Source organism: Crocodylus porosus, unplaced genomic scaffold (genome assembly GCF_001723895.1).
Source record: "Crocodylus porosus isolate Cpor-Errol unplaced genomic scaffold, CroPor_comp1, whole genome shotgun sequence".
Lineage (NCBI taxonomy): Eukaryota > Metazoa > Chordata > Crocodylia > Crocodylidae > Crocodylus > Crocodylus porosus.
Window position 1 is genome coordinate 61,965,530 of NW_017728949.1, and position 26,071 is coordinate 61,991,600.

At 36.7% G+C, this 26,071-nt stretch overlaps 1 protein-coding gene across 3 annotated transcripts in view; it reads right to left on the minus strand.

Annotated features, from left to right (window-relative positions):
- Window positions 1-645: 645 nt before the first annotated feature.
- The window catches only part of ZNF148 (zinc finger protein 148), a 50,980-nt gene continuing 25,554 nt past the window's right edge, over window positions 646-26,071 (minus strand). For all 3 annotated transcript variants that reach the window (XM_019553850.1, XM_019553852.1, XM_019553851.1), the window contains 6 exons: window positions 24,362-24,707; window positions 22,867-22,992; window positions 20,119-20,242; window positions 19,388-19,471; window positions 9,923-10,041; window positions 646-9,659 (listed from right to left, as the gene is read on the minus strand). In XM_019553850.1, coding sequence (XP_019409395.1) covers window positions 8,064-9,659; window positions 9,923-10,041; window positions 19,388-19,471; window positions 20,119-20,242; window positions 22,867-22,992; window positions 24,362-24,707 — 2,395 coding nt within the window. In that variant the 3' untranslated portion in view covers window positions 646-8,063. The remainder of the gene's footprint in view (window positions 9,660-9,922; window positions 10,042-19,387; window positions 19,472-20,118; window positions 20,243-22,866; window positions 22,993-24,361; window positions 24,708-26,071) is intronic.

A 26,071-nucleotide genomic window follows, 5' to 3' on the forward strand; every position in this document is an offset into this window, starting at 1 on the left:
TGTCAGAATAATTACTACTATAAGATTGCAGCAACGTAACATAAAAAAGTGACTAGAATCATTACAGGTGCTTATTTATAGCTTTGCATCTAAGCAGTTATTCTTTATAAGTGCACTATGCTACCACCTTCTGCATTTTTATGCTTTAATTCAGTAAAAGTGCACTATGAAATATACTGAATGAAAAGTAAATCATACATAAACCCACACTTTAAAAATGTGTTTCTTTTGCATAGGAAGACCCAATTCTTTTTTACATTAAGACCAGAGTTGTGAAAAGGACTTTAATGTAAATAAGAACCAGTGCCAAAAAAGCAGCTCTTTTGTCATCTCATCTCAAATTGATAGAAATTTCAGATTTAATGTTAGGAAAAGCATTTTAGTTGGAAGGATAGTTAAATACGGGAGCAGATTATTTACTGAGGTGCTGGAATCTTCATCGTTACAGGTTTTTTTAAAGCAAGTTAGGCAAACATCAGTCATGACTGGTTTAGGTAGAACTGACATTCCCTTAGGGCAAAGGGCTGGATGAGATGTTCCTTTTCCTTATTTCCTACCATACTCTAATTTTATGACTTGCTGTGTTAAGAAACCGATTTTTGTCTTAAACCAGGTAACACAAAAAATGCTACTAAGCCTAGCTCATAAAACAGTTCTCTATATTTTTATTTAAGATAGTCAGTGACCACATTGTAAAATGCACCATTTGCAAATATGAACCATCAGACTTATTAGTTTAATTAAAAATAAAGCAAAAAAAACCCAGTTTTCCTTGGTATCAAAACACGTAAAAGGGTACTATAAACCCAAAAGGGCTAGGTTAAGAAAATAGTCATGTCACAAGCAGTGAAAGAATAAATCAGTTCTAAGAACACAATATCATTCACCCTGCCTATGCATATCAATATCTTTTGCTGTAGTATACAGGAACAACAATCCATTTCTTCATCCATGTTTTGTCAAGCAGGATTTAAATTACAGTAGCAATCAAATGAACAGAAATAGTAACTCTCAAAATATCTTCAACTTAAAGTAAGTATCCTTTACTTAAAATTATTTTGCTTAAACATTTTTAGACAAGTAAAGACAGAAATAGAAACTTTTAAAATGCATCAATTTTACCCAAATCAAGCCTGCTGGAGGAATATCTGTAGAAGGTCTGATGATTTTGGGGTAACAATGTTATTTTGAGTAAACAATAAAATTCCCACTAACTGTAATGGGAGAAGCATCAAACTGTAAGAACCTAACAATTTGGATCAAATTGCTCTCCTGCAAAATAATTTTCAGCTATCTGAATAGATTGAGAAATGTAAATGTTTCTTTTAAATCTTAAATTGTGTATTTAGTAACAATAAACCATCTCATGCTTAAGTCCTGTTTGCCATGAGACCCAAACTTCTCTCAAACACACATACCCATACTTGCACAAACACATTGATCTCACAGGAATTAAGACTCGCCTCCTAATTTATATTAGAGACATAATAAATACATAAATGCATGCCTCATGTATACAAAAGCATCTCTGTTGCTTATATACACTTCCTTACTGGTTGAAATCTGGTTTGGATTTTTATTTTATTCTTACGCTGACTGTAGAAAGGACAACATGGATGGTGTAGTTTAAAAGAATACTCTTTAACAATTGAAATAAACCTATTATCCTGCCAGAAACTTAACTATAGGATTTTTTTATTAGTTGAAATACAAAGAAGCATATGGACTTCAGGAAAATAACACTATATCAGAAAATGCACTGTAACAGTGTTCCACTATATATATCATCAGGTTTTTCATCACACATTTATTTTCTCCTGTACATTAAATTCTCTACTAATTTCTCTTTTCAAAATCATATTTCCAGACTCAATTCAGCACTACATAGTATGCCCTTGAAATAAAAGGAGGTCACCTGCTTTATTTGGATACCAAGTTCCATTCCAGACAGCATTAAAATAAAGACAAGACCACACAGACAAAATCTAGTATCATTCATTGCTGACAATGAAAATACCCCCAAACTGTTGCAAAATTCCTTCTACTGAAATGCTTTGCTACAATAATAAAAAGCATACATTACATATAAAAAGATACCAGTGTACTAAAAGTGACAGAAGTGGACTAGCAAATCCTTCAAAGCACATATTATATAAATGACTAGCATTTAAAAACATTTGTCCTATAAAATGTAGGTCCATATACATTTATAAATTGGTGTTTTTCCCCCCTAAAGCAGTGATAACTGTGTTCAAATAGTTATTTTGCTCTGTACAGACTAATACCTACTCGATTTGAACTACTTGTTTGATGTTTTAATAACTGAATAAACCCATCCATCAGCTGATGACTCGCACTTGAAAAATAAGCATCCAAAATGAACATGTGACATCTAGATTCATTGTTTAACTGCATATGGATTATGAAGAGAACCACTCCTTTTATACTGGAGCCCCAAGTCACATCAGGTCAGTACCAGGACATAAGGACTCCAAATCTAAGGGAGGGAAGTCAGGAATCAGCACAGTAGCAACAAAGTATCTCTCTTCCTTTAGAGACAGAGCTACTAAGCTTTTGCAGTCTTCCTCATCTCGCAGAAGTGCAGTAAAACCATTCATTTCTTACCTAAGTGTGTACAGATGGAGTCACAGATCTAAAGACTGTCTCCTCTGCAACTGAAATTGTGCTGCATAAACAATATTATATACTCCACCAGGAGGACAGCTGAATTTATTTATAAAACAATTAATGAATATTCATTAACTCAAACAAAGCTATTAACTCCAAAACTATTTTTGGACCTATCCTTATGCTACTTTGTAAAGTTAGCACTGTCATGTATTATTGCTTACATACAGTACATCATCATTTGCCTCTAACAAAGCAGAACTGCAATCAGTTGGGTTTTTTTTATATATTTACAGCGTTTTTGCGTGTTTTTTAAACAAGCTATAAAAACATTACGTACTTTACAGACATTACAAATTTCCACATTGGTACGCAATTCAAACAAATGGAATGCATAACAATAATAAACATCATAAAGGAAGACTGACATAAGTCCTTGATTGTCGAGACACATTTATATTTATATATAAACTTTAACTGTGCAGAATCAAAGATTCAATCATAAGTACATCCTTATTTGATAAATCATATTTACAGCATGATATTGCATAAAAAAATAAAATAATGTTGTTTACACAATTTTACCTTTCCATCCATTGGATTAAGGAAAGCAAGAAACAATTCTTAGAAATGTTTGCTTGCATCCATTTGTGTTTCCTACCAAAAGATACAATTTTAAAAAGGAAACATAAAGGTATTTGTATGTATAGTAAAAGCAACTATAAAATTTATTTCCCTGACACAAAGCAATTTTAAATTGAACAAAAAAGTTAAATTTAAACTTAAACATGTTTTCTCATTAGCAGTAATATCTCTTCTGTAGTACATGTTCTTTGCAAAAGTGAGTTTTTGTTAAATGAGTTCCATGCCTAACATAAACATGCGCTACCATAAAATGAATGAACTTTCAAAGTTACAAGACTTCCATTTAGCAGATTTTTTAAAATAACAAAACATGAAATTATTTATCTGCCTGAGTACCAATCACATATTGAAAGTCCAACTGGGTATTGGTACCAACTACAGTATTGATAGCACAAGCATATTTCTGCCTGCTAAAATTTCCAAATGTATTCTCAGAAACATCAGCATTTTCCCTAATTTGTAATGAAGTTAATTGAAAGAATTATGCACAAGAAAATTTAATTTGGAAATGTACATACATACACAGAGTAAGCCAATACTGCAAAATTTAGAGTAGATTAATCAAAATTATTCTGGTTCATTTTCAAGTACTACACAGAATACAAACAAAAATATTCTGACCAAACACAAAATGCACTGTATATATCCAGGTGGAGACTTTTCAGAGAATAAAAAATTGAACACTTTAACACTTGAAAAACCAACTCCGAAAAGGTTACAGTAGAACTCCATTAATTTGCAGTAATGACTTGGAAACCAATTCCAAACAACTGATTTTTGACAAGTAGTGAGTAAACAAGGAAACAAAAACAAGAATGTCGCATACAGTTATTTAGGTAACTGTAATTTAGTTTTCAGCATTTATTGTGCTACTTTTCAGTATATTAAGAAACGTGCCATAATATACTAAGATGAAGTAGCACAGACATATCAATGTGAGAGCTCACGATTGAGGTCTTTTTAATTACTTTTTCATACTTTTCAAATTTTTGCAGAGGTGGAGAGGAACCAAATCTTGTATATATGAGAATTAGGGAATGCTTTGATTAGCAACAGCAAATCAGCAAGATTTTACTGTACCTTCCCTAATATAATGAACTATTATCTCTCTCAAAATCACTGACAATCTACAATATATAAAAAATAATAAACACATTAAATAACCATTAGTACTTTAGGAGTTGTTGTATTTCCCCCTTGAACCATAATTTTCCTAAAGGTAAGATCATGAAAACGACTCCTTTTAAATACTTGAATTGAAATTTGCATATTTCTGTTCATGAACCCAATGTACAGCAGTTTTCGCCAAACCTTGTCATTTATGATTAATTCACCCTCAAATCAGCTGAAGAAAGTGTAGATGCTGATTCATATCCAATTGCCAGTCAATTCCTTCATTGCCAGTAATATTCAAGGTAAAAGCAGAGCAAAGAGCTAATGCTACAAGGGACACTGTCAAGTAATTTAGGCCCAAAATATGAATGATCTAAAAATCATTATTGCCTGGTAACAATCATCCTCAGTTTTCTTTATTCTTTTTTTTTTTATTCATCATTACTCTGTCAAGAAAAAAAGTCATCCACTTCTCTCACACACATGCACACAATGCTTGCAAAAAACATTCAATAATATAGGAGTTTCTATTGTTGGTTTTGTAGGCTGCGAAATGCTACTCCTCATATTGTGCTTATTTAATAATGTCAGTAGATGAACAATGTAGAAAACAGAAGTGGTACAGAGGAAAAAGAGAATGAGCATTCTCCATTACCAGTAAAAGGGAAAGCATATTTATTTTAGGGCACAAATCATAAAGCATGTAGGCGGAGGAAATGTGTTTTAAATGATGACCTTGTTAAAAAAAAAAAAAAGAGAGATTTTCTAGACAAAGACATTTATCAATAAAACTATGATGAGATGAACACACGGATTTCAGAATGACAGCACTGTCTACGCAGGACATTATACCAGCATAGAGGAGTATAATCAGGCTGGTAAATTCCTCTGTACTGGAAGTCCTAAATATTAATGGATTAAACTATTAGTGCCACCTCTCTAACTACCTGCATAAAGTGGATCTACAAACTGAAGGGCTAGACTAGGCCTTCATAATCTGTGCTATGGCCCAGGGTACAGCTTTAATTCCCTATGGAGGAGACTGAAGAATTAACTGATACAAAGAATCACAGTTCTTCTCATCCACTCCACCTTGTTCTGGGACAGGGTAGATTATTTCACCCTTTATGTGGAATGGTTTTATTCATGCCTAGGCACCCATCTAGCTATTCTGCTTAGTGAGCATAGAAAGTGGGGCGAGAGCTCTCCCTATTACATGCCCACTTTCTCACAGACGGGTACCAGGGCAGTAGCCCCTGCTCACTCCAACACAGCTGAAGTCACAATTTGCTTAGGGCTGAGCAGGCCTTCCTCTGATTTCCCATGAAGCAATAATATGTCTCCATGGATTAAGTTTTAAACAAGGAATAATGTTAAATGGATACACATATCTTTGCAATGACTCACAATGACAGGCCATTAAGGAAAAAGGTGGCGAAGAAGTAGCATGAGACACTGAAAACTAGGACATGACGGAGGTGATACTTGGTGGAAATGAGCAATCTGCTTCATGGTAAATTGTTTCCCATTGTGAATTATGTGCCTGTGTGGATCCATATTGGAAGAGAGACTTAAAAGAAACAAAAAACCCCAATAATATAAGAAAAAATTTAAAAGGACACTGTCAGACTGAAAATATGCATGTGTCCCTAATTTTCTATAACAAATTCATTTTTTTCTCATGTTTATTTTTCTCCTTAACTTGGGGCTAAATCTTCAGAACTCAGCAGCACAGCAGGTCAATGAATACTAAGGACAGTCAAGGACATCCTAGGCTAGGGCAATAAGAGTCTGGTTCACTCACTAGGAACGAATTATGCAGGAAGTTCATGTAAATAATGTCCCTGGCCATTTGCCAAACAGGATCTGGATTCCAGATGCATTTTTTCTTCCTAAACTTGGTTCAGGGAAGTTACTACAGCTACAGTGCTGCCACATAAGAAAAGACAGAGACTGGGATCAGGGTCCTGTTAATTAAAACAGTAAAAAAATAACATTACTACTTTGGGAATGGGAGGGTTGTGTTTTCTACCCTATCAGTCCCTTTGCAGGAGAGGGTATTTTTCAGCCTAATGTGGCTCAGTCTTCTCTCTTGGCTGATGACTTCATTTGAGAGATGCCTGCCATGGGGTAGTGCTGTAAAAGTATTTGTGCATCTCCAAGATTTTTCCTACTTGCTAGTTATAATCGGCCTGTAGGCTTATACTGCTGTAAACTACCAGACAGTGTCCCTTTAGGGAAGGTGCAACAGAAGTGACACAACATTTCTGTTATTCAACCCTCATCACCTTAAAATTGCATACAGAACTATCTTTCGTACCATACTGTATAATTCAAAGCAAAGTACTATCCAAAGAAACATATTCATGGTACAGGAATAAAGTTTGTCATTTATTTATATTGTGAAATGCAACAAAAGCTTCTGATCACTCATCTATGCTGAAAAAGAAATTCTGTTCACTAGCATTAGTCAACCGTTTTGGTTGGTAAAATTGTAATGAATGTAGTTCATTAAGAAATCACTAAAAAGATATGCAATTAGAATGCCAACTTCTTCAGCTTGCTGGGACACTAAAGTATGTTTAATTATTTAAACTGTCAAAATTCCAGACAGAAAGAATTAAATCAGTTTTTACAGAAGCTAAGAAATTCCAAAATCAATGTATATTAAAAATAAGCAATGTTGAATGAGATGATAATGATGTAACCATATCAAACCTAAAATTCTAAAAAAAAAATTCTTCTTTGAGAAATCAAAATATATCAAATAGACTCTAAGTGCTCTATGTTAATCTCTGTGAATATGTAGGGTAAAGTACAATTAAGCTTTAAAATCTTGGAATACACAGTCTGTGTAAAGATTATATAGTTGGGAATGTAATCTACAAGAGTATTTCAACTAAAACTTCAGAATCTTGAAATCTGCATATGAAAAATCATAAAAAGTTGTCTAGGTTCAGCTGTACAAAGAAATATGCAATACTTCAGGAATGAAGTAACGGCATTAGCAATTATTTATGCATTTTGCTAAAAAGTATTTAAAGTATTTAAATTAATTAAACTTTTAAATAGTGGAGTTAGTCCATCAGATTTTATTACTACTTTTTTCCTCCAAAACATGGCTCAATGTAACTCAAAGCAAAAATAAAGGGCATATGGCATATACTTCTTTGTAAGAAAGACAGAAGAAAGGGTATTTCTGTAGAATATGCCAAGGTCGTTTAGCTGTAATGTCTTGACATTCAAACTTTTAGTTTATTCTGTCTGTTTCTTGTGTTTAGATTCCCTGCTGAAGAGTAAGACTATGCTGGCAAGCCTAGAAATGACAGTATGAATAATCTCAGACAATTACTGTTCTCCCAAGAACATACAGTGATACCAGTTAGGAAACAATTACAGAAGAAAGTCTTATCTTGGGGTTTTTGTACTATTTGAAATCTCAATGTAGGTAAAAGAGCAAGTTTCTGGTCTCAAACAAGCAAGCGATAAACCACCTTTTATAAGGGTGACAACATGTAAGGCAGTTCAATGACTGGTGACTAACCAAAAAATGCAGTTACTGATCTTGCAATATCAACTTACTTTTGTTATAACACAATGCTCTTAAAAGCTTTATAGAGCAATCCCACTCTTGACAGTTGTGTTCTAAAGTGCCAATTTTATTTACAAAGGTTTTCTTAGCCAAAAGTCTGGCCTGTTGTGGCATCAGGTGAAGAGGTCATCCCAGCTCTATTATCATTTACATTCACCAAGGGAAATTCAGGGAATTCGGCACTTGTCCCCGGTCCCCGCAGGTTCACCTGTCCATTGGCAGTGCTAAACTGAGATGATATCCCAGCCCTTGCTCCATGGTACTGAGCTCTGAAAGGCTGCTCAAAGGAGCTAATTTGATAAGCCTGGTGGACAGGCTGTGCCTCTGCTTTCTTCTGAGAAGTCACTTGATCCAAGAAGTCCTGTGTTGAGGAGGAGGAAGAATGATTTGCATCATCTCCTGAAAAGGGAAACGTGTGTTGGGAATCACCAACAATTAGTCCAAAATGCGACTTGTCTGGAGTTGTTCTTAATGGAGAGTTTATTCCCGTTCGAAAACTATTGACAGGTATGGATGCGTAGACCTGTTTGTCTATGGAAGAGAACGCTGGCTGGGCTGCAAGAGTCTGGCTGTCAGTCACAAAATTAAGGCCTGTGTTGTTCAAATAGGCATCATTTTGGCTTGTTCTGTCCAAAGCTTGTTGTAAAAACTTTGAATATTCTTGTAACATACTGGCTTTATCAGCTGAGGAGGCTTGGGAACTTGTTCCAACAGTCTCAGATTGGTTGACCTCAGATACTTCAGAAGAATTGATTGATATGCTAGAGGTCACCTCAGTGTCAGCCACACTGAAAGATATTTCATGTTGTCCATTAGCTTTGTGGGAATAATGATCTAAGAGAGTCTGCAGTACCTCATCTGGAATGACGTTTTTATCATGGTTGCTTTTAATTTCCACATTCAGTGCCTGTGAATCTAATATGGATGCTGTGGTACTTTCATCAATGACACTTGCTACAGCTGCCTGTGTTACTGAAGGTTGAGATGCTATGGTACCCACATTTAGAGCATACTCTCTGCTGTTATTACTAGCTGCTTGCAGATACCTCTTTTTCTTTAAAAACTGCATTGCATCATCGTAATTAGTGCTACTGTGTACTGGCTTACTGGGCCCTTCCTGTAAAGTATCAACTTGGTCAATGTCAGCATTACCTTCAGAGTCCAGTAAACCTTGTTTATCCACAAGATCAAAAGCATACTTTGAAACCTTGTTCTCTTCGTATGTGGCTAAAGGTGAAATGGTTTGACTTTGCTCAAGTGGCTGTTTTAGACTTCTCTTGCTATTAACTTTTTTGAGAACCAGCTTAGGCGGGTGTATTTCTCCAGAATTTGCTTCTTCCAAATGTGATCCACTGACAGAAGAATGTGGCATCTCCACAGCGTATTCTGCCACCATATATTCATCTTTTACTTTTGTACTGGAAGAATACAAAGGCAAATAGTCATTTTTGTCCTTCTTCTGTTCTGACTTGTCTGCACCTTCCTTGTCCATAGACTTTGCCTTCTCTGTTTTCTGCCTTTTCTTTTTTGGCAAGGAGCTATCTTTCATAGGCGTAGAGAAGCCAGAATCGTCCTCAGATGTCAAAAACCCAACTTTGGTAGTACTTCTATTAGGCTTCTTGTCACGATTCTCATGGCACATGCGTTTATGTTTCAGCACACGATCGGTCCTGGAGAAGTACTGCACAGAATTTAAGTTAGAGAAAAATAAATATACAGACAGTAAGAAAATGATCTTTAAGTAATTCACTCACTAGTTCACGCACTTCATTTAAAGACTGTCCAACCCCATAGTCATGAAAACAACATACCATTCTTTTCTATGTCAATTAATATACATGTAGATGACAACGCCTAGAAAGATCTGCGTGAATTACTTCTGAACTGTATATTTGGCATTTCGGGTTTTAACACAATAAGCACAACTTCAATTAACTCTCTTACCTGCAAACAATATTCACACTGGTAAGGTTTCTCCCCACTGTGAGTTCTCTTGTGTCTTTCCATGTGATATTTCTGAATGAACCTCATACCACATTCATCACAGTGAAATGGCTTTTCACCTAACAAGTCACAACAATATAAATATAGATATATGAAAATAGTTAAAAATAAAACAGCTTGGCAAAGGGTCATTCCACATAACTGACACAAATATTGGTAGTCTCTACTAGAAGTAACAGAGAAGAGGATTTAGTCTGCTTCTACTAAGAAAACAAAACTGTGGACTTTTCATATATATCACTGTTTGTCCTAGTACTCAGCAGCCCAATATATCAAAAATGTCATGAAGGAAAGCTAAAAGAACATATATACCCAGAAAGTGTAATAAAGAAAAGGAAATCTTGAAAAGGACAATTCCCATGCCTTTCTCAGCTCCCTAAGTGCAGCTATGTATTATAGAGGTATCAAAGTGTGAATGATCAAGGCAGAAGACAAAAACATCTTCCAAGGCTCGTTATCGCTCTTAAGCTCCTTCAGAACAATAAGAACACTGAATAGTCCTCCCACTCACCTTACTGATTTGACTCTATTTAAAAAATAATACAAGATAGCTACATTTTCAAGATTTCAGTAGTTTAAGGAGTTTAAAATATGTGCTGTCCCCTGTTTTTCTATCTTCCATTTTTCAACACGTGTATTCAAAGCTAAAATAACTACCCCAAATACCACTGCAGTTTGAATTCTAACACAGTTCCAAAACTGAGAAAGCATCTGACTTGTTCTTTTAATTAAACTGAAAACAGAAATCTCTGCAATTAAATTCTTCAAGGCAAATGAAAGTATTTTCCCTTTGACAAAAATTTAATTTGTTGAGAAAACTATCATTTTGACCAGGCATGGCCCACAAGTGACATGGGTAGCCTCTGTGTGTGACCCACGACAGGTTAGGGAGAGGACAGGCACCACAGCAGCAGATATGGCAGGAAGCAGAAAGCAAAGCAGCAAATCAGGAAAGGAGCACAGGGCTGGGAGTAGAAAGCAAAGCTGAGAAAGGGGATCAGAGTGGCATTTAGGGAAGGGAAGGAGCTTATTTGTGGTCTGCCTGCCAAAAAGGTTAGCTCAGCAAGTGTGAATTCTAGTAACTAGACATGGTGAATATAGCTGCCCTACTATTTTTCAGTAACTGTATCTCAGAAACTATATTTAAACTTTCTATAATTAAAGTATTTGTTCTTCAATGTCCCAAACTTATTTATCATTTATATGAATGTTTGCCTAATAAAAAAACACAAACCAATCTCTGGATTTAAAACCAGCTTTAAATGAAAAAAAAATTGCTGACTGCATCTGCCAATGTTTTTTGGTCATGGACAACATATGCCCAATTTTTACTGCACACAATATTGACTTTCTTTCTTTATTCCTAATAATATGGATTAGATTGTTTACTTTATATATCTGAGGCTATGTGATTCTATGGCATTTCCAATCAGTATTACTAAATTATTAATTTACTGATATTCACATGCATGTCAAATAGAAGAACTTAGCCACATCCCAATGTGTAAATGAAGGTGTCCTGGCTAAGCCATCAAGATGCTTATGTTTTATACTACAGCTCCATTATTATTAAGTATTTACAAATGGAGGATATAAAACAAGCAAACATTGCACAGCTTCTGTATTTGCCTTCTCCCAATATTTAAATAATGAGGCAATATTGCCACTATTTTAAATAGGATACCAAGCCTACTCTTAATCGCTTTCCTGCAGGACTATAAGTATACATCAGAATTTTAAAAATCTGGTTTACAGAAATCAGAAAGGCAGAGACCTTTAAGATAGTTTAGCAACCTTTTAGCAACTGGGTTACCAAATGCTCCTGGCAAGTCCATCAATACTTTTAATTTCAAACCATTTCCTAATCTCTCCCTCTAGCCCTTGAATCCTTCTCTGGCTCTTGGACACTTGTACATGAGACGAAAATTGCCCCATTTTGTGGTTTAACTGCATCACGTTTTACATGTAGGGTTTTTTTTGCAATTTAAATGAATAGGGGTGCACCGATAGAGCAGGGGTGCACCTCTTCCTGGTAGGGAGGGCAGGGCTTATGTTGTGCTTGGGCCAGGAAGTGGCAGCTCTGGAAGAGGGGCCTGGAGCCACCCCAAAATTTGCAGTAGCCACCCTGTAGCCCCCCTTCCAGTGCCGCCGCCACCACACACCCTGAGTGCAACTCTGGCCCAGTCCCCTTGCTGGGAAGAGACTGGTGCACAGATATGGGCACATGCCCCGCCGTACCTCTCTCAGGGGTGTGCACAGCAGCGGGAGCTGCCCTCCTCAGCAATCCCCAGACAAGCCACCCCTGGTTCCGTCCCGTGCCCTACCTTGCCCTGTCCTGCCTGTGCCTGCCCCAGCCCCACTCCCTTCCTCACTGTGGGGGCCTCAATATACTCCCATGCATGACCCTTCCCTCCCCACCCAGACTTACCAGCTCTCCAAGCTGTCAGGCTGCATTCCTGACCGCATGCATGTTGCAGCTGCATACATGCACAGGGCATCTATTGGCGACATTATTGGCCACATCAGCCACAAAAACCTGACTGCCAATAACGTCAATTCTCCTTTAACTGATGCCAATACAATATGGACCTGGTACACCTCTATAAATGAGTTTGTTACACTGCAAACTAAACCACATCCCAGGTAGTTTAGTTTGCAACGTAGCTACTGTAACACTGCAGCCTTTAATATGACAGCTCACTCCCCCAGCCACAGGAGAGGCAGGTTGAAGGCAGAAGAAGTGAGTGGTTCAATCTTTTTTTTTCCCCCCCACAAATCCTGCCTGCCTCTCTTGCTAGCAGGCTGAGTGGCTCCTGAGCGGTGTGGGGCCTCAGCCCTTCCCTCTGGCAGCAGTGCCAGCCGTGGCCGCCCAGGCAGGTTGCTATCAGGCTAGGGAATGCCCCAGATTGGGCTCGAGCAACAGTTGGATCCAGTTGGGTGCTATCTCCGAGCTGGGGCAGCCCCCAGACTGCTAGCAGCCTTCGCAGGTGATGCTGCTGCAAAAGGAAAAAACCAGGACCTGCCATAGCTCAGGGCCTGCCGTCAGCTTGCCCCACGGCCGCAGGCAGGCTTCATGACAAAAAAGGATTGGGCCCCTCACCACTTTTTTTATTTTTCCCTAGTGGAGTCTGCCCACATGAACTGCCAGTAGGCTGTGTGGCTCCTGAGCTTAGGTAGTCCCAGTCCTCCCCTCCACGGTGGCAGTGCCACCTGGGTGGGCAGCTAACAGGCTGCACGCTGCCTCAGCTCAAAGGCAGAACCCACTGGATTCAACTCTTCCCCACACCTGCTAGGGCTTCCAGCTTCCCGTACAGCATCCCTGCTGCCTTCTCCAGCCACCAGCACACGCAACTGCTGCCACTTCCCCGTGCTGCCCCTCATTTAGCTTAAAGTTCATACCACCTCTATTATCAAAAGTATTTTACCTTCAACATGCTTCCTGGATCAAATTCAAATAGCTCAACTGCATTTTTGAAGACATAAAACTCTCGCCCATCAACACATCATATTCCTCAACCACTCATGTACAGTTAATCATCTCTCCCTGCTGCTTCTTTTTCTGTTTTCTTCCATTTCCAGTTCTTTTACATTTTCCCCACTCTTTGAACAATTTCCCTTTTCTTACCAGTCCAATACCTTCTTTTTCCTTCTTTAAAACCCACTTCTAGGCTAGAGCAAAGTTACCTTTGAGTCTCATATTCTGGGATTATCCATACCCCAGCCCAATTTAAAGGAGGACTGTGGATACTTCAATTTTTTCCCAACTCTGAACGTCATGGATGCTATTCTGCCAATGCCTAAAGACTAGACTACAGTGTGCTTCATTCACACACCATATTTTATACAGAAGCACACTCCAGAGGTGGAGTGTTGTAGAATCTTTACAATGCTCTATACCACCTGGATATTTGCTGGGAGACATTTGCTAAAAGGTGACTCCACCACTAATTTTTCTCCTTTTCAAAGCACAAAGGATTGGATCATGATGGACAGTTTAGGAGCTTCAGAAGCATCCCTGAAATACACCTTCAAACCAATGTTACCACTGCCTGAATTTTGACTGGAAAAAGAAGGAATCTGGTTTGAAGAAACTGCCCCTGATTTAGACTGCATCTAGGAAGATGGGATTATTTTGGCAGAGTTGCATGATGTTATTCTAGGCAAGATTAAGAAACACATTGTGAAATGGATGCCAGGGAGGGTACTGCATAGGGGACAGATGACTCTAGATAGATCTGGTTCAATGTTCTCTCTCTATAACATACACCTCTCTACTACTGTCTGCTCACTGGGGCTAAATCGGCCATTGGTCTGCCCCAGTACGGCACGTCTTATGTTCTTATGGTTTGAGTCTCTGTAAGGATGAGTACATTACAAAAGACTCCAAAATATACAAGACTCACTTTCTATTCTTTAGATGGTCAGATGTATAGGGCAAGTCATTTTACATAGCCTGAAGGTGGATGGTTTTGCCCTGCCAGACTTTACATATATGGTGCTATTAATTTGTTAATTGTGCCGTAAACTGTAACACACCACATAGTCAGACATTTATGTGGGACATCTTCATGTTGGGTTTTCTGTTTTATCATGCCATAAATTGGCTGAACATACGGCATGTTACATTTTACAGCACAATTAACATATTAATCACACCACATATGTAAAGTGGAACATCTTTGTGGCTGGTCTGCATTGCACCTTAAACTAAACATGTAGCACATGTCCCAGACCCAGGGTTGGCCTGTGTCCCATCTCAAATGATCTGGCTGTTGGGATGGGGCACAGAGCAGCCATAAAGTCTGACACAACTCCCCGTCCAATCCCCATTTGATCCCTGGTAATGGGCTGTCCTGGTTCTGTCCCTGGTTCATCTGACATAACAGGTACTCAATTTTTGGGAAGAAGTATAAAACTGCTGAGATCCCAATTGCAACATTACTTTCACATCTGCTAAGGGTCTTCATAAACTTTATCCTGTTCTTAAAACAGAAAACATTAGATGAATGGATGATATCAACAAGACAGAACATGATCAAGCAGGGAAAGAGTAACAGAAAATATCCTCAACTGGGTTAGTAAATGGGGAAAAAATGGATATGGAAGGAAAATGTAATTTCAACATATTAATACAGGTTATTGATCACAGTACTATTAGGGAACTAAGAAATTCTGGGCATGCTTTTTGTCTATACCGAAAAGCAATTACATTTTAGAATTACTATAATATTACTAATAAGTTCAGCTCCGAAATATAGAGTACATGAAGTTTAACAATGCAAACAAACTCCTGGGAAGAGTCTACAAACAAAACAGACAAAATACTGCCAAGAGACAAGTCAGACAAGCGATATAAAAAGAAGACTGACTAAAGAATTACGTTGGTACATGTCTCATTAGTCCCAAAATTGTTTTATTCTTTTAAAGCATGATTTACATTTTTTATGCTTAGAATGCAGATGGAACCAGACTGAAGAATTAGTAAATGAAGCATAAATGCAAGGGTGGGCAATGAGTAGAAAAATCTTCATCAGTGAAAAGCAAGCACGGAAAGTTGAAGCAAGCAAGTAGTGCTGTGCTTCAGGAGCCCGCTAAACTCTGAACATCAAAATGGTAATTTACTGATAATTTCCCTTCCCCACCACAAACTGAATGCCAATTACAGTGGTACTGGCAACAAGCACAATAATAAAAAAATGACAATTACCAAAAGGTTTCTATGGTCATTATCCTCTTTCCAGCTGTGGCAGTTTCTTGGTAACAAAATTCTGTATTAATGCAATGTCTGCTTTCAGATGCAATCATTTATTAATTGCCCATATAGAATATGACTGCTGATTGACAGCTTCCTACATCCTTGAAATAGGATTTTATTTGAAGCAATAGTTCCAGGAACAGAAAGCTTACCTACTACAACTAGCTGGAGCACCTTGTAAGTTTCCTGGTTTAATTAGCTTCTGTGTTGTACTGCCGTTGTCAGCTGCCTTAATACAGTAACTTAGAGAGCTGATCAAGATCTTAAAAGGTACAAGAAACATCCTGTACCTCTTTAATTGTTTAAACACTATACCAAAGTTGGAACCACAATTTAGACAGAAATAAAAGGCCAGACCTGTTTCCATTTTTAAGAAATACTTTTGGAGACTGAAGAAAATAAAAAATCATCAAGAAAAAGAGAAAGCTACGAGAGCTAGACAGAAAAACTCCCCAACAAATCATACCCCTTACTAACTATGGCAACTACTATATTTTCTCATATATACAATGCATCTTTTTCCCAAAAAACAACTGTTGGTAATTGGAGTGTGTCTTATCTGTGAGGAATATGTTAACAGCAGTTTCTGCTGCTCTGGGTGAAACCAAAATTAAAATCTGCAGCAATCCAAAACCACAGGGTACAGAACAATGATCAGGCTCAGCTCCCCAGCTGCTGCTATTTACCTGCTTACTGAAAAGAAAGATCTTTTTTTTCTTTATTCCACCTTACAAAAAATAAATGCATATTATATTTTGGGGCATATTATATCTGACAAAATGTGAGATATGACAAAGCTGAAGTCCAAGGAGAATATTTCTTAGAGTTTAAAAAAAAAAAAAAAAAAAAGCAAAGCAAAGGGTCACCATTAATCTTCTGCCCACAAAGGGCAATATTAAAATACAAGTTGTCTGAAGAATCCTGCTACGCTACTGTTGAGCACTATTTAGCAAGACTAGATACCAATCATGCCAGGTACAGAAATTACACTTTTACCAGTGTAAGTGATTGGAAACCGGTCTAAACCTGTAACAGAACAGAAGTTCGGCACACAGACCGGTTTGAAAGTGGCAGAACCTGGTCTAAGATAGGCCTGCAGGCCCCTCCCACCAAAGGGCAAACGTGTATTCTGTTCACTACCAATCTAAACTACGCTGCTTACAGAAAACTACATCATTTAGATCAAGTCTTCCTCAGGCTTTTCTGAAGTCTGTACCTAGTAGCCATTAGGGTCAGCAGCAAAGAATACCATGGCCAAATGAAAGCAGATAAGAAATTTTAAATATGTAAAGTGAAATTAGCTGTAATGAATTAGTACCAGGACATCAAAGCTACTTTTTATTCACTAAGGCTGCCTGCAAAAATAAAAAACCCCCCATGCTTTACCACAAGCAGCAGCATGTTACTTTGACCCAGCTTTGCAGCATCTGTATAGATCAGGCGATTCAGCAGGCCTTTTGGTGCTTTTATGTAAAGCTGAGTCAATCAGCTATTAGATAAAAGCACCACTAAAGCACCCAATTTATACAGACGTTGGGCGAGCTGCGTCCAACGAACAGGCTGCTTCTTCTGGGAGTGTGCTGGGCTCCATGTGGGAATGCACTGAGTTTAAAGTAAAGGGCTGTTTTGGGGGGCTTTTTGAATGTCTGCAAGCAGCCTAAATGAGCATTAGAAGGTGTTAGATGAATAAAGGGGGTGGGGAGATTGTTTGTTTTTTACCTTGTCTAAAAAGCCATATAAACATTATAATTACAACTAACTGGGACTTATTGGGATTGTAAGACAACATGTACTGATCACACACTCAATAACAATTCTATAAGAAAGAAACTTTATATACTTTGTCCTAAGCATTCATTTACCTATTCTCTAGGTAATGCCAGTTATTAATAAGTTTAAAACCAAATCTTCATCACCAGTTTCCAGAGGTAACTATCACAACATGCTAACAATAGGAGGGTGAGGAAAGAGAAGGAAGGAAATTTTCCAAAAAGTTAATAAGAAGGTTAATTTATTAAACTGCATTTTCTTTCTTACATGTAAAGGATTAAAACACAGCAAAAAATAAAGGGATGTGGGAAGGAAACAAAACAAACAAAAAAAAGATTAAAAACCCAAACGGTAAGGCATTTAAAAAATATTAAATGCTTTTATACAATGCGTGCACTCAAGTGTTAATAAAGTACATTGCTCAAACTTCAAAGCATTAAAAAAAACCTGCAGGAAAAAATGATTCTGCAAAATGTCAAAACAGATTGGGCACATTTAAACCTTCTGCTTTTTTTCTTTCTTTAGGCCATTTTGGACAAAAGTAATGTCTACACAGTGTGAAGACAGCATGGTTCAACAATTCACAGCCAGAAATTAAACTAAGAGACTCCTCTGAATTGAGCAAGAGAAAAGTAGAGGTCTCTTCTATGACTGACTACTTATGTAAACAGTCTGGATTCATGGCAACTTAGCATGCAAAAATCTCATTAACAGCAGTATATTTGTACATGTAACTCCCTATATCACCAATTCATAACCATGGTGCTCTGAGATCCTTTTAACAGTGCCATAGGATGCCACACAATAGTAGCACTCTTTGGTGTGCAAATACCTGCACAATTCATAAGGTAAACTCAGAAATTTCAAAGATGAAGCCAGTGTCAAAAACATTCTGACCTACTGGGGTCTTTCTGAGTTCTTTGCAACAGAAGAACTCTACATTTCTTTCATCAAAAAATAAGTAAGGGCTAAGAGCTGGCATTTTCAAAGTGTGCCCCAAGTCTAAGAATGAGAAGCACTGCCATACACACTACTTTGCAAATTCATTTTGCAGAGGTTTTCTTCCTTCCTGAATTTTTTTATCACATACACACAGTTACACATTAGCAGCTTTCATACCATGTAAATGCTACAGCCAAGAAATGCTATGCGCATTTACCAGCTTTGCTTTTATGTAAAAGAGGCTGAAAAATTGGCATCCAGTCCAAAAGGACTTTATTAAAAAATAAATATTTACAGAGGGATTCAAAGGCCATGCACCAAAATGCCAAAAACCCAATAAAGACAACCCTGTTAAAGAACATGGTTTTGCACATTGCAATAAGACAAAAAGTAAATACAGGTAACAAACTTTCTTTTGCTTTAAACGTTGAGCCTTATTTGACCTATCATAGATATAGGTTTTGTTTGTTTGTTAACTAAAGTTGAGAGAAAAGTAATGCTGATATTAAGACCTTGAGGGTTAGGCATTTTGGCCATTATTTGGCAGTTTTCCATTAATTCAAAAGAAATCATAAAACCTTTAAAACTATGATTTGGAAGACTTTACTGTACCAAATTGATTTCTGTGACAAAAGACAAAACTGTTGAACAAACTGTGACTTTTGTCAATGTGCAAATTTTAGTATTTGCTACTGTGGGACAATTTCCAGAAGAACAGTTCATTCCCACATTAGCTCTCTACAGTTTACAATCAAAGAAGAGTGTGATCCCAAAGCACAGACCTGTATTTGATTCCAAGTATTTTGTACCATATATGCTAAATCAAAACAACTGCAACAGGATGAGTGTGCAGCTTAACATTATTGGAACCTCTGGCCAGATTTGAGAAACAAAACGTTTAAACAAGCCAGTAAGGATACTCAAGGCACTATACTCACCAGTATGAATCTTCTCATGTCTCTGTAGCAGGTACTTCTGTATGAAACGCATGTCGCATTGACTGCACTGAAATGGTTTTTCACCTTGAACAATATAATTCCACATCCATAAGTTAATAACTACAAACTGTTGTTTCTGATAACTACTACTGAGGAATAAAACTGCTGTCTATAACAACAAAAGGCATCTGAGCAAATTCCAAAATATTTTAAATACCAAAAAATTTGATCCTTTCTAACTAAACAGACTTCATGAAATGAATCACATTAACACTGATATGGAAGGGTGATCTGAATGGCCAAATTTCCTGAAGAACAAGATCAATTGTTATGCTGACATACAACTGTATTTATAGTACTGACAAACTACTTATACGGGTAAGTACCTTTTTCACTTCTCTGAACCAGAGAAATACTTCATCTGGCAAATAAGTAGCCATGGCACATTAATTATAAAGGAGTAAATCTCAGCACTTAGGCTATATATCAACCCATTAATTCCTGATAAAGAAAGAAGAAACCTTGTAAATAGTAACATCCTTGGTTTAATCAGCATATAATGATTTTTTTCTGGTACTCTTTTGACACTTTGGTGCATGGAATCTCTAAGCTTAGATGCCAAGTTACCTACACTCTTCGAAATGAAATTCACATAGAACTGAACACATTTTTCATGTGATGAAAAAGATCTTTAGGTAATAGAAAAGAAATAATTTGAAGTCAAGCAGTACCTGTATGAATGAAGACATGTCTCTGTAAATGGTAGTTGGTTCTAAAGGCAGCATTGCAATGCTCACAAACATGAGATTTGGGGGTTTTCAGACCAAGTGATCCATCCTCATTTATTGTAAGGATCTATTTTGAAAAAAGTAAAGTTTGTTCTCACACTAACCTCTAAAGATGTTTTAACAACTACAAAACAAAACACAAAATGAATCTGTAATGAAGAAAATTCAAATGATTTCATGTAAAAACATTCAATTTACACTGAGAGAATTTTGGTTCTACATTTTCAATACCAGCATACTCTAAACTTGTATATCATGACATGTCAAGACGTATTTCCACCTACTAGACGCAAATGAAATTGATGGAAAACGAGTTTACAGCTTTTGTATTCGATGCTGAGTCACTTTAAATGTCAGTCTTTACTTTCTTGTCAGATGGAGAAAGTAAAGTACCAAACCATCCCTGGGAACGGAACCACAAAAAATCATATTTTGCAGGATAAGCAAAATGTTGTATAATCTTGGTGGAAAGAGAATAAATGTGTTTGTCAAGATAAATAAAAGTTTATCCATGATAACCATGTAAATGCTTTGCTAGTGCACATCAAAGCTAAAAATAAGATTGAACTAATAAATATGTTCTCTGTCCAGTTAGATATGGCAGGACAGAAGTGACTTATGAATGTTTTGTTATTTTCCAGTATATTCCATTAGCCTGGTTCTCTAGCCCTTTGATACAATGTCCTAGTGCACCGTAGTGTGCATTCACTTCACAATTGTTTCCAGTATTCTGGAAAACAAAAGTGATCATGAAAACATTTTCTGAATAAGTGTCACCTTGGCCTCTTCTACTTTCCTCATCCTATACAACCCTACCCTACTTAGTATGTAACTTAGTTCTCCCTGCCAAATTTAACTTTCCACTTAAAATGTTTTGTTGCCAGAGCAGTTATTTTTTATGTAAGTCGCAAGGGTCTTATACAACCATAAAGTAACATAAACCAAGGCTCATAAAATTCTGTTCTGTAACAACACATTGCTTCATTAAGGGACACTGGCAAACTTTAAATTATATTTTAAAATAATGAAATTTTATAATACGCACTTTATTATTATTAAAATGTTAAAATAATTAGGCTGAAAGTGGGTGTACAATTTTACAATCCTTCATATGTTTCCTGGGATCTTTTAAATTTACAACACTGATCCACTGTAGATCTCCTTAAATGAAGAAAAACTCGTTTGCCAATGTGGTTTTGCTAATAGACTGACCAAAAATAATAGAGGAAAAACAAATAAAACCTGTAGTTTTTCAAGTATACAACTAATAAATAAAGAAAAATACTATTGAAACTATTCATTGTATAAGATGATCTCCACCCTTATCCCAGCTGTTGGTTGGGCAGCAAATCAAGCACAGTATTCTGGGACCACAGATGTAACCAAAAAGAGGACACCTATACTAATCTTCTGGCTGTTCCTCCCATCTTCATTCTTATACGCTGTTAAAAAATTGAAATGCAACCTGTTCAAGGATTTTCTTGATCATTTTTCAGTTTTGCATTGTTTCAAAAGAACAAAGCAGGAGGACTGAATTGGGAGAGAAAGGAAGCATGCATGGATACGTGTCTAAAGAGGGACACTGACCACTTCCATTATATAATGTTCCTGCAGATGTGGTCTGCAATGGGCATTCAAAACCTTATCAAAAAGTGGGGTGCTACCATAAGGAACCCTAGGAGTCTGGAACTTGTTCCCAAATCCAAAGCTAAAACAGCCAGTCCACCAAACCTCCAGGCATACTGCAAAAAAATCACCTATTTACAAGATTTTGGGGAAGATTTAGAGGACAGATTACCCTAGGAGATTGAAACGAGGTTATGGGATTTGGTAGTTATGGTGTTGATTTTGTTTTGATTTACTAATGGCTTGATTGTTTCTAAAATATGATTATTTTTATGCTGTTGTGTGGTCCTCTGTGTGCGACTGTGTTATTACCTAACTATATTTTTCTATGTATGTTTTAAATGTTTATTTAAATCCAAAATAAAATAAATCAGGAGTTGGGGCTTTAGACAACTAAACAGAATATTGCTATAGTAGCCCTCATCTGGAGGACTGATCTTGTTTTTTTCTGAGAACATATTCTTGATATAAATAAATCGAAGTCTTTAAGCAAACTGATAAAATCTGGAATACAACCTTGTCCATGAATGGATCTAGAAAACAACTTGTCACAAGTTCTCATGAGAACTTTTTTAACTCAGTTCTGATTTCAGGAGTGCTTCCTACCAGCTGATCATTTTCAACTTCAAATCATCTTTCTAGATTTTCCAAAATATTGTTTTGTATTTGTTTTTAAATTGTTCCCAATGCAGACACAAAAGTTCTCAGGGTCATAGGACAAAGCAGGACTATATTTAGATGAATGCAGTGTAATGATTTATAAGTTGTCTAGAAAACTACTGACTCATAATTTTAAAAAAAGTATTTGGAAGGGAACTGCCTGGAGAGACAGATGTTAAAATATGTCAAAAGGTTGATGTTGCTAAAAGAAGTTCAAAGAAGCACATTGTGAATGCCTTTTCTCAGGTTTTGTTTTGGACTCTGGCAGGCTGCAGAGCTACATCTTTACTGAGCAAACAAACAACTTCTAACATAACCACTCCGAATTCTGATGAAATCACTCATAAAATTATAGCAAAACTCCAGGTTCTTTTTAATCTTGGTTTCGCCAAATCACTGTCTTACTTTTGCTGGTGAACGCTGTTTTCTTTTCTTCTTTTTCTGCAAATCTACTGGCTCTCTTATTTGTTTTTTGTCTCGCTTCTGTTGTTCAGATGCATCAGTAAAGGTAATTTCTTGCTTTACACTGATCTGTTAAGATATCAAGTGTCAGTTTCAGATAAGGTTCTCACTATAGAAGAGATTGTTGTTTGTTTGTTTTTAGATGACAAGCCAACTAGGACTTTTTTTTTTTTTTTTTTTTAAATCCTGAATGAATTGTGTCATGGTTCCATGCTTTTAGATATTTAAATTAAAGGAGTAATAGAAATATTAACTGAAGCTAGGGTATAATTAATTTCATTAGAAATGGCATCTTCTGGTACCTCATCATTCATCCCCCAAAATATAACCTTTCCTTTCTGACTGGTAGCGTTTCTGTGTCAAATAGTGCAGATCAAAAGCATTTCCATCGGTACAGAAAAAGTCTTCCATTTCTTCATACCTGTATTACTTTTGCTTGTTATATTTATGTCAAGATTTAACACACACCTAAGCTATAGGATTCTTTAAAAACAAGAATAGGTTTAATGAGCATTTTCCAAGTTATATTTCTTGACATAATGTTATCTTTACAAAAGATGTGCTTTATGTTTCTCTGATGTTCTCTGAATTTTTGAACAAATGCTTATGATTTACAGTTAAAGGGAAAACTTCTCATACACACTATTTTACCAAAATTACAGTTAAATGTTATTCTTCATGATTCTGAATGGTTCTACTTCTTAAAATCGCTGGCACTTCTACAAATGCCCAAACTACAAGTTAACAGGAATACTTCATTGAATTACAGAGATGCATGTTGGCTAATGAAAGCCATTTTGCATTCTCTGTGTGGCAGACTATGCACACCTTCTATTAAAGGAAGACATATTTATGAGTGTCTACAAAAAGTGTCATGTTTGTTTGACTTACTGTCTGGATGCCACCAGTGGCAGTCCGATGCTTAATGCACATAAGGGATTCTTTTAGAACACATACAGAAATGTTTCATAGAGTAATGGCAACAAAAAAAAAATTCAAGTAGTGACCAATATGCAGATCTTTTCAGTAATGTTAGTTCTTCTGGATTAAATTTGCCTTTTAAACCTAATTATTTAAAAAGAATGTAGTGGTAAATGATCAATGCACATAACTGAATATGAACAGAAGATACCTATATAACTGACAACTATGAGAGAAACTTACTTCTATGCAAATGCTGAACAAAAACTTGTAACATTCCTTTTAAACTATACTTAAGCTCATTACGCTCGTTTAAGGGGTGTCCAGGGTCTTTTGCACTCTACACTGTGAGATGCATTTGACCCAGTGAGAAGCTAATGACATTTTTATGAACAGAATGTACTTATAAATATTTTTGATAATAAAATGCAAAAAAAAGTCATGAACGTATTCCTAATAATACTGCCAAAAACCCTGTTTCCAAACCATGTCTGCAATACTTCGTGAAAATGCTTACAGGAACATTCACTGCATACTGCAGCCCTTGAGGAAGTCTGTCTTGGGCCTCCATCTCATCATCATTTTTAACCGTCTCTTCATGGACCATAAGTTCATCATGTGAAATCATCTCCTGCTGTCGAAGTTCACTTTCTTGTAACACTTCATCTGTTGCAAGAATTTCTTGGTGTGCTATAGTCCGATCTTGAAGCACTGTCTCTTGCCGTTCCCCAGACACTGCAGACTGGTCAGATACCGCACCCATCCCTACCATAGCCCTAGATGACTGCATTTGGTCTATGCCACCACATTTAAGAAATAATCCTCCCAGTTTGTCTTCAATGTTCATGCTTAGGTGCAATAACCTAAAAAGAGAAATGTAATAAATGAATATCTAACACTGGGACTATTACTTAAAAATTTACTTGATCATTTTTTTAAGTTTTATCAAAATTGAATAGATACCACATGTATTTCTATGACTGATACTCAGGCTTTCAAATTTTCATCCTTGTTTGGAAAAGGGATAAGGTCTTTCTCTCACAGATACATATGCACACTTTCAAATCAGAAAGTCATATCAGAGTTTCTTCTAAAGACTAATACAATTAAGCAAGACAGACAACTAAACGGAACACAGATATACTGCCTATCCTTAAAGCAAATTATTGCTTGCATTGCCGCTTCCTCTTTTTTTCCAGACCAATCTTCCTTTTAACAGTGCCCTCTTTACTCTGTCCCCACTTTTCCCTATCCCCTCACGCAAGATACTATCCTGACATGTTTGCCCCAGGTAGAGTACAGATACTAACACTGCTTTATCTTCACAAAAGTGAGAAAGGGATAAATTTGGCTCTTTCTTGCTACATGGGAAAAGAGGAAAAGGAAGTAAACTTGCTTATGGGGTGATCATTTCCATACCCACTAAGGCAAAGCAGCACAAGTTAAAGAGTACAGCTTCAAATTCTGCCTCCCCTAACGGTGCAGCAACATGGCCAGCAATGGAAGCAATTCAGCAGGCTGAGCATGTGGCTCAGATCCACTTCAGTTCAAGCACTTTCATTAAGTAGTGGCTAGGCACTGTCCCTAAAGCAACAAATAGGCAATTAGTAGCCCAAGAAGCCAAATCTTCCTGTCCAGAAGCATAGTAGCATTCTCCATCATGACGACTTACAACCAATTTAACATCTTGATATCTGCAGAGTAGAAATTCTATCCAAACACTTAAAATCAAACAGATCCACATAATGTTTAAACATCAGTTTTCAGTTTGAAAATATAAAACCTTTCCCCAAACCGTTTTTTATCTGAATTGTTCTCACTATGCCAGCCTTATCTTCATTCCTAATGAAGATTTATTCCATTCATAAATCCACTACATATCTGACACATATGCAGCTTTTCCTGCAACAGGGCACAGCAGTATATGACATTAGGAATGTAGTCAACTGGCAGAACCCAGGGGAGAAGATTACACAGTAATCATCTGCATGATGCATAGTTCTAGGTCCTACTATTATATGTTCAAAAATACCAAGACTAGATCACTCAGAGTAAAAGAATAAAAATTTAGCCAACACCCATGTTTTCCAGAATTAACTTAGATAGGAAATCATAATCTATCTGTTCTTGTGCTACCACAATCTCTAACTTCTATAGTTGATTTCTGTGAAATGCAGGATTGTCCAATAAACCTCTTCAAGTTTAAGTGTTCAATACCTAAAACAAA